General features: G+C 49.8%; 1 protein-coding gene and 1 long non-coding RNA gene across 3 annotated transcripts; one reads left to right on the top strand and one right to left on the bottom strand.

Moving 5' to 3' along the window:
* Nucleotides 1-218: 218 nt before the first annotated feature.
* On the bottom strand, nucleotides 219-3,806 carry LOC120094388 (uncharacterized). The gene is made up of 3 exons (XR_005488726.2): nucleotides 2,853-3,806; nucleotides 1,427-1,655; nucleotides 219-357 (listed from the first exon to the last, which is right to left on the bottom strand). It is a non-coding gene; the product is annotated as an uncharacterized LOC120094388 (long non-coding RNA).
* A 1,725-nt stretch (nucleotides 3,807-5,531) lies between these two features.
* Cck (cholecystokinin) lies at nucleotides 5,532-12,222 on the top strand. 2 transcript variants are annotated; one of them, XM_039080873.2, is made up of 4 exons: nucleotides 5,532-5,744; nucleotides 6,793-7,008; nucleotides 9,710-9,787; nucleotides 11,844-12,222. In XM_039080873.2, exons 2-4 carry the CDS (start codon nucleotides 6,795-6,797, stop codon nucleotides 11,975-11,977), a joined length of 426 nt encoding a protein of 141 aa, XP_038936801.1. In that variant the 5' UTR covers nucleotides 5,532-5,744; nucleotides 6,793-6,794; the 3' UTR covers nucleotides 11,978-12,222. The 2 variants fall into 2 exon arrangements, with proteins under 2 accessions (XP_038936801.1, NP_036961.1); NM_012829.2 differs by lacking the exon at nucleotides 9,710-9,787 and having other exon boundaries at nucleotides 5,637-5,744; nucleotides 11,844-12,221.
* Nucleotides 12,223-12,798: the final 576 nt, after the last annotated feature.

The following is a 12,798-nucleotide window of genomic DNA, read 5'->3' as shown; positions in this document are numbered from 1 at the left end:
TTTAGCAAAATAAAAAAGTATATTCCGAATTCCTACTAAGATAGCCCATTAAGCCCTATTTAAAACACTCGACTGCTTTCCAAATCCAAAGTCCCTAAGTCCACATTCTTCAAAACAAATCATGATCAGGCCTATCAGAGCAATACCCCACTCCTGGTACCAACTTCTGCCTTAGTTAGGGTCTTGTTGCTATGAAGAGACACCATGACCAATGTAAGTTTTATAAAGAACAACATTTAATTGGGGCTGGCTTACAGGTTCAGAGGGTTCAGTTCATTATCATCAAGGCAGGAGCATGGCAGCATTGCAGCCTCCAGTCAGGAATGGTGCAAGAGCAGCTGAGTTCTGCATCTTCATCTGAAAGAAGCCAGGAACAGATTGAGCATCCTAGGAGGAGCTAGGAGGAGGGTCTCCAAGCCCACCCCACAGTGACACACTTCCTCCAACAAGGCCACACCTTTTTTTTTCTGGAGCTGGGGACCGAACCCAGGGCCTTGCGCTTGCTAGGCAAGCACCCTACCGCTGAGCTAAGTCCCCAACCCCCAAGGCCACACCTTCTAATAGTGCCACTCCCTGGGCCAAGCATATGCAAACCATCACAGGTACTTTGTCCTAGCAGTCTAGGTGACTAACAGTCAAGGCTTCCTGGTTCTCAAGGAAGCTGTGTGAACTACTTTTCCAAGAGGAATGTCAGAGTCCAGAAGCAAAGAACTCACTTTTCACACGTCCTGGTTCTCTTTCTCCCTTGCCTCCTCTCTCAGTCCTGATTTCTAGGGTCCATCCAAGGTCAGGTCCCACCCCTAGGTGCTTGTCTTGGGTTCTGCCTCTGTAGAAACCCAAATGGAGGCAAAGCATCCTAAGGGAGATCTTACCAGGAAAAGGGGGCACTACCCTTTAAAGTCAGGGCTGCTCCCTTCTTTCTTGTCAAGTTATTTCATATAAAGCCTGATGACCATGCCCAAGGGCCTTATAAAAGTGAATCATGGGACAGTCAGGCCAGTTTTCTGAACTGTGGCCAAAAGAACTCTGCCTTGCAGCAAAATGCCACTTCGCTGTCCTCTGTGGCAGAGCATATCTTCCCACACTAGGCACCTTTTCCTGAGGCAAACAGAACTTCTGATAGGACGAAGGACTGAGCACACACGCGTAAGTTTAGATGTCTCAGTGTATGACCCTGTGCTCACGTTCACCACCATGACACTGGACAACTCTCTGGGCCCAGGTTTAGGTCAGTGTGTCTGCAGATATAGGGCAGGATAAAACATGAGCCTGCTAGATATCCACGCTCCCAATAAACCCAATAAATTCATTTATTTCACCAAGCTGGACTGGGCAGGGTCTTTCTTTGGTCTGTCTGCACCCATCTTATAAATATGAGATTCAGCAGGCAGGGGTTTGGATGTGAACGACCGAGATAAACCAGCACCTGTAGTTGGCAGCTGAATCCCTTCCGGAGGTCAGAGAATCCCTTTGTCAAAGCCTTGAAGTCTCGAAGGTTGGGTTGTGATATGTTCCATCAGGAAGTAAGGACCAGTTGCCCAGCTGGTGCAGGTGTGTGCTGACCAAAAGGTCGACACCCTTGTTACAATATTTTACACCACAGTTTAGACCCCATCCCTTATGTGATTTTCTAGAGAATCATGAGGAGAAATATCCTATGAAACAGAGAGAAAGGGGTGTCATTTTCCTCCATACATATGCGACCCATGTTATAAATATTCGTAAAATCATCTTTAGAACCCATGGTGAGAAAGTCTCTATGTCCTACCTGCTCCTGGCACAGCCCAGACCAGTCTCTTGTTAGCTAAACACTTCTCTCGGCTTCCCTAAATTAGCTTCCTAACTCTCTTTGCCTTCCATTTGGATTCTTTCCCCCTAGGAGATAGGGGTTGGAAGACCCATGTCACAAACAGACATTTCATTCATGCCCCAGGAAACCACACAACCAATTACCATCTCTAAAATATGTTCAGGAGAAAAGACGCCCTCACGACCTAAAACAGAAGCCTTTCCTAAAACCAGTGCCTTTGCGGTTATAGCAGACAGCTTCTTGACCTCCATTAAACAGGATGAACTGTGGCGGGCAGAAATCCAATGAATAATAAATCAGGCTCCAGCTCGTCCCCAGACATCCCACTAAACTTCCTACACTGTGAAATGGACCCGTGTTGTTGAGATGCCCCTCATGACTGGAAAAGCCCTTTGTTGAAAATGTCATGTATTTCCCAGCACTGGATGAGAGATTGTTTAACATTACAAATTTTTAGGTTCGTTTGTTTTATTTTATGTATACATGTGTTCTATATGGATGAATGGATGTGTAGCACATGTATACAATGCCTAAGGAGTCAGAAGAAGTTGTCAGAGCCCCTGGAACTGGGGTAACAGATGGCTGTGAGCCACCATGTGGGTGTGCTGGATAGCAAACCTAGGTCCTCTACGAGAGCAACAAGCACTCTTAACTGCTGAGCCATCCCTCCAGTTTGCCATTCAACATTTTAATCACTGAAACCAGAAATAAATTCCTAGATTCCCAAATCAGTCAACAGTCATAGATTTCTCCTTGCCACTGCTTCCTTTCAAATATAACATCGGGGAAAAGATGTTGGTTGACCCCCACTGGGGCCAGGAAGGGTCCACCCAGGAGGAATTCTGGGCTCCTACTGAGGAGTCTGGGGTGAAGGGAGTGGAGACCACAGAATAGACACTTCCTTTTTCATCCTGTTCCAGAGAGCAGCTTGAGGGAGGACTTATTTTGGCTTGTGGTTTAAAGGGAGACAGGCCATCATGGTGGGGAAGGTGTGGCAGCAGGTAGCTTCATGGCAGCCACAGAATAGGGCTGGACCTCTTACCTGCTCACACTTCAGTGGGACAAGGAGCAGAGACAGCAAGTGGGGCCTTCAGGGAGCAGAAGTAAGGAAGTGAGGCAGTGAGGACCAGGAGAAGCTCGTTAGAGATGTTATCAGGGTTACTGCAGGTTTCCAGAAGTTCCTAGAATGTTCCATGGAGAATCAATGGCTACAATGTTATTTCAGATAAAGAGACCATTGCACTACCTTCTTCCAGCTTCTAATTGTCCTTGATACCTTTGGCTTCCCCTGGTGGCTTTTCTACTCTGGCCTTTCCACCCTGACTGTGGTCGGGTGTCGGGCCCCTTCTCCCGTTCCTTCCTTCTGGCTGTCATACCTGGGGATCTGTGCAGACACCTTTTCCCTTCCTTCCCTTCCCTCCCTTCCCACCTTTTGAGTCTCTCCCTACAGCTTCCAGGTAGGAAGTCACCATCTACATGTAGAGTCTTGGTCCATACCTCCAGTGTCTCTCTATCCAGGGCAACGGGGTCACAACCTTCTCCTAGCTGTCCATCCACAACCCGGATATACCACCCACCCCCTGCCAGACACACACCAATTGGTGTGTTTTCTTCTGAACTCCCTGTGTGGCTGATACACTTCCACCTACCCTTGTCTCTCAGCCCAGAACTTCACAGTCAGCCCCAGACACCAAGTACCCTTGGGTCTCTTCAAGAGCAAGAGGCTACTTCTGTGCATGGAACTTTTCACTTATGTCCACTGCTCTAGCTATCCAGATGTTCTGTCAGAGGCTTGCAGAGTGTCTGCTACATTCTGTGATCGTATAAGATATAGGTGTATCACATAGGCAGTGTGTGATATAGATTAGTATGTGAATAGATTCCACAAGGGCATATTAGGCTACATATAAACCTGTCTTCATTCCTCATGGCCCTCCCATCTCCTGTCCTCCTCCTAACCTGTCCTGGTCTCCCATGTCTGCCCTAGGGACACCTCCATGTCACCACCAGACTCACTGGAAACCCTTACCTCAGTCCTTCCCTAATCTGATATGAACATTTCCCCCCTCAGAGAATCTGCTCCCACCCTCACACCAGTCCTCCCACCCCCCACCCCAGACTCCTTCAGAGACGTTTTGTCTGATGTGCATGCCACACCTGGTGTATGTTTGTAAGAATGTGGGAACTCGTGTACACAGATGTGCAGAGTTGTATGTACAGATGTCCAGACATCCCCATCAAGTGTCCTCCTCCTTCACTCTCCACCTTTATTAAAAAAAAAAAAAGACTCTCACTAACCCCAGAGCTCATCAACTGGCCAACTGGCTAGACTAACTGGCCAATGAGCTACTGGGATCCTCCTGTCCATCTCTCCCTTGCCCTGGGAAGTCTCCGCCCATGGCCTTAGTGGGGATTTGAACTCAGTTCCTTGTGCTTGCAGACAAGGGCTTTACTAGTGAGCCACCTCCTCAGCCCCAGCTCCAGCCCCCCAGTTCCCAGAGGTGTTTATTTGCTGGGGTATTGATCTTGTCAGATCGTGGTCGTGCTGCATATCCAGGGGCTGGGCACGGTTCATAAATCTTGAGGAAAGCGATGGAATCAGCTAAGCGTCCTCATCTCAGTCCACAGGCCCAGGAAAGGTCAGCGCTTGTCGATTCTGACTGTAGTGAACAAACAGCCCCGCGCTAAGCCGCATTATTCACGTTTCCAGACATGTTTGGTCCGTCACAAATACAGCTAATTCCTACAACCTGAGCTGTGTCATGGGGGGGGGGGGATCACCCCACAGCATTTAATCTGCTGCTGTTTTAAACACGTTGCTTCTAAGTAAAGAGACCGCTAGAGCCACAACCAGGAACCTAACTACTGCTGGCATCACTTGCCTTTTCATAGTCTCCCTCAGCCGGAAGGCCCCACGCTGGGTGCCTTCTCTATTTAGAAAGAGTTTCTAAGCCTTTCTCCTTCACCCTAGACTGGCAAGGTTGAGGGTAGGCTGAGGGTTGCAAGACTGTGAGAAAAGGGAGCCCCTCTCTTCTTCTTGCTCGGTGAGTATCTCAGCCAAGATCCTCACCACCCAGTGGAATCCCGTAACTCTAGAGGAAAGGAAGAACTCTAGAGGACGGGAAGATCATTGCAAGCTCCCCTGGATGTTGCGAGCCCAGCCCGCTCCAGTCAGCCAGCCAGAGCCTGAGGGTGCTTGAGACACTCTCTGGCGCCACTTCGCGACCAAAATCATCGGTAGATGGTAGACTGGTGAGAAGTCATCCTGGGAAGAAATGGAAACCTTTTCCCCAAAGGCTTTCCGCACAAAAGGCAAGAGCTGCACCCAGGATCTTAAAATTCTGTAAGACTAGAATCCAGGAGGCCAACTGTGATTGAGTTCTGAAAAATTGAGAGCCCTACTCCCCTCTCTCACTTGTGGGAGCCCACTCAGGTCTGAAGTGCTCCCAGAGAACATGCCAGAATTACATTTGCTGACACCTAGTCTGTGAGGGTCCCCCGGTTTCCTGGAAGGACTTGATCCCTCAAAGCTCACTAAACAGTGGTCAGCTTCTCCATTCCAGACAAACTCCTGCTTCTCTCCGGGAGTAGGGGTGGCACCCTCCCTGAAGAGGACTCAGCAGAGGCACCGAACAGGTGGGGAGGAAGCTGTTTAGATAAAGAGGAGGACTCATACAAAGTACCCCGCCTGGGAGGGGCTATCCTCATTCACTGGGCCGTTTCCCTTCTCCCCGGGGGGCCACTTCGATCGGTGGTCTCTCCAGTGGCTGCCTCTGAGCACGTGTCCTGCCGGACTGCGTCAGCACTGGGTAAACAGATGACTGGCTGAGTACCGGGCGGGGCTATTTAAGAGGAGTCGCCCTGCCGCCTGCCCTCAACTTAGCTGGACAGCAGCCGTTGGAAACCGCCAAGCCAGCTGACTCCGCATCCGAAGGTAAGTGGCTGGCAGATCCAAGAATCATGAGTGTGAAGAACTGGCCTGTAGCTTTGCATCTATTGCCGTTTAGTCTTTCCATTTTCTGTGCCTTCCCTCACTTGACAGCTGGAAAGATTTCCTGAAGTCGGAAATAACCTTACAATGCGTCTGGGTGGGTACTGCTGCGGAGAGACTTGCTCTCCTCTGTGTTCTCTGGCTAGGGCAAGGATGGGGATAGCCATTCTTAGGGTTTCCCTGTTGTTCGGAGCACTATGCAATCATTTAAAAGAAACTACCTAAAGGTGTTAAGACTTATGTCCATTTTTAAATGCTGCACTAAAAAAGAAAAAGCAGGTTTGGGGAATAGAAACACATCGTTATGATACAGGACCCATCTGCTCAGTTATTAAACGTAGCGGGGCTTTGGCCACATCTGAGGACTGGGCGCAGATTTCTGGGTTTTTGTTTTGCATAGTGGCTTTCCGTAAAACGCAGAAGAACCTCTATAAATACAGCTTCTCTTTATGGGCGCACACTTAAAACAGTGATTCCCATTGTCCTGCCATTTCTAATGTAGTGAATAAATTAAATCTCCCGCATTTCTCTCCAGGAGTATCTCTCCTTCTCCTCTCCTCTCTCTGTTCCTGTCTCTGTCTTTCTGTCTCCATCTCTGTCTGTCTCTGTCTCTCTCTCGCTTACTGCCCCACCCCCACCCCCACGCTTCACTCTGTGCTTTTCTGGTTAGAAGAGAGATACGCTACAAAGGCGTCCTGGAACTTCAGGAAAGCAGGAGGAGGCGCTGCTTCTGAACGGGGCAGTAAATCGGGTCTCTGCTAGATTCCCAGGTTCCGGGTGTGGGAAACACAAAAGCCAGACAGAAATGTCCCGAGGCGCGTGGTGGCCAGGGCGCAGCTAGAGACTTCTCTTGGCTACAGCTGAGCCAGTCTGGCGCAGCTGTAGCCCCCAGGTTCAGCCTCAGCCAACTTTCTGTGTGCGGGACTTTGGGCTGGAGCACGCCGCCGAGATCAGCCTTTGGTTCACGCTCCTCGCCTTTTGCTTCCCATAGATATGAAGTGCGGCGTGTGTCTGTGCGTGGTGATGGCAGTCCTGGCAGCAGGCGCCCTGGCGCAGCCGGTAGTCCCTGTAGAAGCTGTGGACCCTATGGAGCAGCGGGCGGAGGAGGCGCCCCGAAGGCAGCTGAGGGCTGTGCTCCGACCGGACAGCGAGCCCCGAGCGCGCCTGGGCGCACTGCTAGCCCGATACATCCAGCAGGTCCGCAAAGGTAAGGATGTCCGCTCCCCCTCAGGCTTCTGCCGCGGCTCCAATCTTTATCCTTTCCTCCACCGGCTGGGAGGAGGAAACGGGGTACGCACAAGGAGCAAGATTTTCACTTTTCTTTCCTGTGGTACGCTGCACTGCGCTGTGCAGTAGGCAGGTGGTGTTCACAGAGGAGGTAGCCAGAGGGCTTACCTAGTCAGGGAAGCGGGCTAACAGACCCTTTTCTGAACTGATTTTGACACGGTCTCAGGGATGAAGTATAACACCGTTTTAGGACAACATTAAAAAATAATCGAGTGCTGGTAAGAATCTTCAGATCTGTCCTATCCCCTCTGGTGTCTATGCAACGGAACTGGAAACCACCAGACACTGACTAGGGAAACCCTCTGGCAGGAAGTGGGGTCGGTGTTGAGACAGCCTGAGATCTGAAAAGAAGCAGTTGGCCTTGTGCACCTCTCCCCCGGCACAGAGCAGGAGGAAAGGGTCAAAGGGTGAAGAGCATTCCTTTGACTGTCAAAGGAGGATGACCACACAGGGAGAGCTGTGTTTTGCCTTTCTATCGCTGTTGGAAAGATGTTCCCAGTGCTGAAGACAGCCGAGCCTCTCCACATTGGGAGGCCTTTTCCATGAATCCCATGGGTGAGTCCACACCTTGCCAGTTGAATGTTTCTTTCTGTGCCCGAACCTCTCAGTTTTAGAGAAGAGTTGAGAGCAGAGCGACTCAGTTCCCCTCCCAGCTCTGGGATTCCAAGGGCAGCCTTCAGACGTCATGGCTTGCCCCAACAGCTCTCATCTGACTTTATCCACAGTGGCATGGATGGTGACCTCTGGGTGGGTGTTAACCTGGACCAGTAGAGCTGGATTAAAACACAGGAGGTGGGCATCCTTTTTGTGGAGCTCAGTAACCCAATTTGCCCATGGCTCCCCGACCCTGCCTGGCTTGACTGCGTGTGGCTTGACTGGTGAGGGGAAACTGAGGAGCCTGGTTGAGTCTCCTAGAGTTTCACAGGAAGATAAGATCTGGGAAAACGAAATGATTTCTTACTTTTCTTCCTGTTTTGGAACTCCTGCTACAGCCGCCCCTTTCTAGGTTATTTTCCTGCTAATTCAACAGAGAGGAGGGAGGGAGGGAAGGAAGAAGGGGGAAAGGGAGGAAGGGAGGAGAAGAGGGAGGGAGAAAAGAAGGGAGATTAGATAGATGGATGAATGGATGGATGATGGATGGATGGATGGATGGATGGATAGGATTGATGGATAGAGAGAGATGGATATAGATGGACGGATGGATGGATGGGATGGATGGTTGGATGGAGAGAGATGGATATGGATAGATAGATAATTGGATAATGAGAAAACCTGGAAACCTTGGGTTCCCCGTCTCCATTCCCTCTGATCGTTCATGTAGGATCTGCTCTCTGGTGTAGACCGCGAGCAGCCCCTTCTGAAGCATTCCAGTCAGTCTAGAGCCCCTTTGCCCAAGTTTAGGAATATTCCAGAGAGTTCTAGCAACAGAAAGCCTGATTGCCACATCCTTGCCTAGAACCAACACGTGACAATGCTTTTTCCAGCAGAAGCCTCATCTGGGAGCTCCTCCAAGCTCTCTTCTTTGTCCGGCTCCCCTCAGTCTGTTGAATCCACCGAGCCCAGGAAGGAGCAGCCATTGTTTAAAAGTTTGTTTGCCCACACTCAGGATCAGGGCTAAGTACAGAAAAGCCATGCTCATTTACTTGACAAATAGAAACTAGGAATCAATGATATCAACACTGAATATTCTACAATGAATATTCTACAATGTTTTTACATTTAACTCTAATACATATTACTCTTAAAGATTCTAGACAAGATACTTTTTTACTGATTGGGGCTTGGTATTAGTTGGTAAACTGTTGTCCCCGAATGCACAGAATCCTGAGTTTAATTCTAGCACCACATGAAACTGGGTGTGGTGGTGCACACCTGTAATCCTAGCACTCAGGAGGATCAGTTCAAGGCTAGCCTCTGCTATGCAGCAAGCTGGAGGCTAGCCCGGACCATTTACCTTGTATTTAAAAAAAAAAACTAAGAAATAAAATAAAACAAAGTTTATCCTTAAGGCTTGCCTGCAGCTCAGTAGTCCAGGAGGAAGCCTGCTCTTGCAGAAGGTAGGGGAGGCATCAGCAGCATATAGCATTCAGTGCACACTTGACCAGGTACTGCCTCTGTGTGTCTCCCTCGTGCTCTGTTCTGCACAGTGAGCATCTCAGAAAGCCAAGCTAAAGAAAGCAAGTGTTGGCACATCTGGGAGGCAGGATGGTGACTGTGCAGGTTTGGCTTCCCCTGATGTCAGGCTCAAGAAGGAGTTGGATCCCTTACCTCGTTCCATGACTTGATTCTAAGTCCTTCACTGCGTAGTGCTGGGGAAAGATGGCAGGAGAGGAGGCAGCGTCAAGCCACGCTGGACAACAGATCCGTGTAGCTTACGAGAATCGAGGCATGGTCCAGACACAGCATCCACGACTGGCTGCATGGCCACACACTGGCCAGGCTGCTGGCTTGACAGAGGCATTGGTTGCATGGAACCCTAGAGTGGATGTCACTCCCTAAGCAGGCAGAGAGACAGGCTGTTTCCCCTGTGACGGCACAGGGACCCAGGCTGCATGAACTGCTGGTTAGGTTTTTACCTGAAAGGTGGTGAACAGCTACGCAGCTGGGGCTTCTTTGCACAGGCGGGGCTCTCTACCCCAGAAAAACTCACCCAGTGGATTCTCAGTTCCCAAACAGGGAAGGCGTGAGTCTGGAGAAAGGGAAAATACAGTTGCTGTTCATTGTGGTGGTTTCCATTTTAAGTTTAGCTGGTTAAATTCATTATGCAGTTAAGTCTGGATAACTGCCTCCGTGGTGTCGTTTGAAAAAAATGTTTTATTGATGTGTGTTAATTATGACATAACCGTGAGTTTCATTATGACGTTTAGTACAGGTATATCACATTCAAATCATACCCCACAACCCTCATCTATTGTCTTCCCCCACCACATCTCCCTCCACCCCCACTCCCCACCACTGATCTTGCCAAGTAACCCCTCCTCTACTTCCCTACATTCTTTTCAATGACCTAACGGGTCTCATTAGGGTTGCTTACTGGAGCAGGGGCAAAGGCATCCGTAAATAATTCTTTTGGCTGTGCTCGCCTGTGGGCAGAAGCTGCTGGAGAAGCTGCCTGCAAAATACCCCAAAGGTGGAAACATTGTAGTCCTAGCTCAGTGGGAGCCATTGAGAGGTTTACACTTCCTCACCACAGAGGTCCTGAGAGACCCTCTTTACCCTTTAGTCAGCACAGAAGGTGCTACAAGCCCAGGAGGCCATTGATGAGCATTGTGGGCTGAGACCATGCCATCCACCTTCGGAAGGAGGAATCTTGTCACTACACCCCTCCTTTCTCAGATCATGCAGTTGCTGGAACCCATTGCTGGTTATATGTCCTTGTGGTTTGGTCAAAATGGCTGATTTAAGTCTTTTGTGACTTCTCATTCAGTTTTTTTTTTTAATGTTATCAAGATGCCAGTACTTTAATCTGACAGGATATATTCTTCTGGTTATTATTTTTAAAAATGTAGCTTTCAAATTAATTTTTAAACAATATTCATATAGAAGAGAACCTGATTCTATTACTTTTAAATTTTAATTTATTTTTTTTACTTATATTCACTTTACATCTTGCTTACTGCCCTACTCCTGGTTACCTCCTCCCATAATCCTTCCCCCATCCCCTTCCCCTTCTCCTCCGAATATGTGGGGGTTCCCCCCTGAGTATCACGCACACACACACACACACACACACACACACACACACACACACACCCTGACCCTGACACATCAAGTCTTGTCAGGGCTGGGTGCTTCCTCTCCCACTGAGGCCAGAAAGGGAGCTCGGATGCTGCCCAAGTACAAGGCAGCAGCCTTTGCGATACCCCCTGCTCCAGTTGTTCAGGTCCACATGAAGATCAAGCTGCACCTATGAGCCTAGGTCCAGCCCATCTATGTTCTTTGGTTGTTGGTTCAGACTCTAAGAGCCCCAGGATCCAGGTTGGTTGACTCGGTTGGATCCTATTACTTTTTAAACATCTAATTATGAGGATCTGTGTCATGGTAATCCTGGGGAGCTCAGAGGACAACCAACAGGAGTCTTCTTCTACTGTGTGACTCCAAGGACTCACACTCATGTTGTCAAGCTTGGCTCTAAGCATCTTTACCCACTGAGCTGTCTGACTGGTCTTCATTCTTAAAAAGTCTTTCTCCTCTCTTTCTTCCTTCCTTCCTTTCTTTTGTGGGCAGGCGTGAACGTGTGCCTGCGTGCGTGCGTGCGTGTGTCAAAGGGTGTGTACTTGGCACAGTGCACTGTGGAAGTCGGAGGTCAGCCCTGGGTGTTGGTTGGGCTTTACGTCTCCCTGGTTTGAGATCAGGTTTTTCGTGGTTGATACACTTTGTACTCCAGGCTGCCTGGCCCATGAGTTTCTAGGAGATTCTCCGGTCTCCACCTTTCATCTCAGCACAAACACCTGAGTTCAATTCCCAAGAAACCCACATAAAAAGGCTGGATGTGTTCTGTTCCTACAACCCATGGTTGGGGAGGCAGATAGGAGGTTCCCGGAGGCTTGCTGGCCAGCTGGAGTAGCCCAGCCAGTGAGCTCCAGGTGAGGCCCTGAGATTGAGGTACACACAGATGTTTATACGCATGCACGTATACGTACGCACGTACGTACGCACGCACGCACTGGCTTTCCCCACTGCTTTCATCCTGGCTTAAACTGGTCACATTCTCAGACCTAAGGCTCACCTCTCCTTCCTTTCTTCTCCCCACAGCTCCCTCTGGCCGCATGTCCGTTCTTAAGAACCTGCAGGGCCTGGACCCTAGCCATAGGATAAGTGACCGGGACTACATGGGCTGGATGGATTTCGGCCGGCGCAGTGCTGAGGACTACGAATACCCATCGTAGTGGGCCAGCCTCTCGGCGCTGCTTGGAGGAGGCGGAATGAGAAAACAACCACGCACACGACCCCTCGCCTCGAATGTTTGACATTTTGCGTTTATTTATTAAGTCCCCAATGTGAAATCTGTCCAGAGTGTGCAATGCAGCCACACACCTCAGCCCAGCTGAGCGGTGGGAAGGCAATGTTTCCCTCCGGTGGCTCCCAGACCTAATGTTGCTATGCTATTAAAGAGATTTCCTTCTGTCCCTCATTCATTGTGTTCAGTGGGGGTCCCCAGACCAGACAAGGAGGGGAGCCTGGTACGCGATGTCCACAGATGAAGCCTTGCAGTAGATCGTTCTAGAAATGGCCCGGGATTTGAGTGCAGGGCACTCCACTAAATGCAAGGTGGCTTGTGGGAGTACCCTTGGGCTCAGCTCCAGGGCCCACCCTCGGCTATACTGATGCTGATCTCTTACAGCCCTCCCACCCCGAGATTTCTCTAGGGTTCTCTCAGCCTTTAATAAGTTTCAGGGCAATGGTCGCCCCACAGTCTTTCTTCTACAGACCAGGGGTGAACCCCCGTGCCCCAGCTGGTGGGTCCCAGACTTGAAGGTTGGTGTACCGGATGAATAGGATTCCACTACCCAGTACCCTCAAACTATAGAAAGTAGGGAATCACCAGGGGATCATGATGAACTGCATGTTCAGACTCAGCCAATCAAGGCTCACGTCCAAGCAGACTCCCAGGCCGTTCTTGTGCTGCTGGCCACAGACCATTCTTAGACTTCCACTGACGTAGCACTAAGCCTAGGCCGTGCTACTTGTCCTGGGGAATCTAAACCTG

Source organism: Rattus norvegicus, chromosome 8, assembly GCF_036323735.1.
Source record: "Rattus norvegicus strain BN/NHsdMcwi chromosome 8, GRCr8, whole genome shotgun sequence".
In the NCBI taxonomy this organism is placed as follows: domain Eukaryota; kingdom Metazoa; phylum Chordata; class Mammalia; order Rodentia; family Muridae; genus Rattus; species Rattus norvegicus.
This window is presented reverse-complemented; position numbering and strand designations above follow the sequence as displayed.

What these genes read in the sequence shown, in the direction of transcription:
- Cck (XM_039080873.2), top strand. Translation starts at nt 6,795, where the DNA reads ATGAAGTGCGGCGTGTGTCTGTGCGTGGTGATGGCAGTCCTGGCAGCA. An exon ending in CATCCAGCAGGTCCGCAAAG is followed by an intron (nt 7,009 to 9,709) that starts GTAAGGATGTCC and finishes TTCTTTGCACAG; the next exon opens with GCGGGGCTCTCTACCCCAGA. An exon ending in AGGCGTGAGTCTGGAGAAAG is followed by an intron (nt 9,788 to 11,843) that starts GGAAAATACAGT and finishes TTCTCCCCACAG; the next exon opens with CTCCCTCTGGCCGCATGTCC.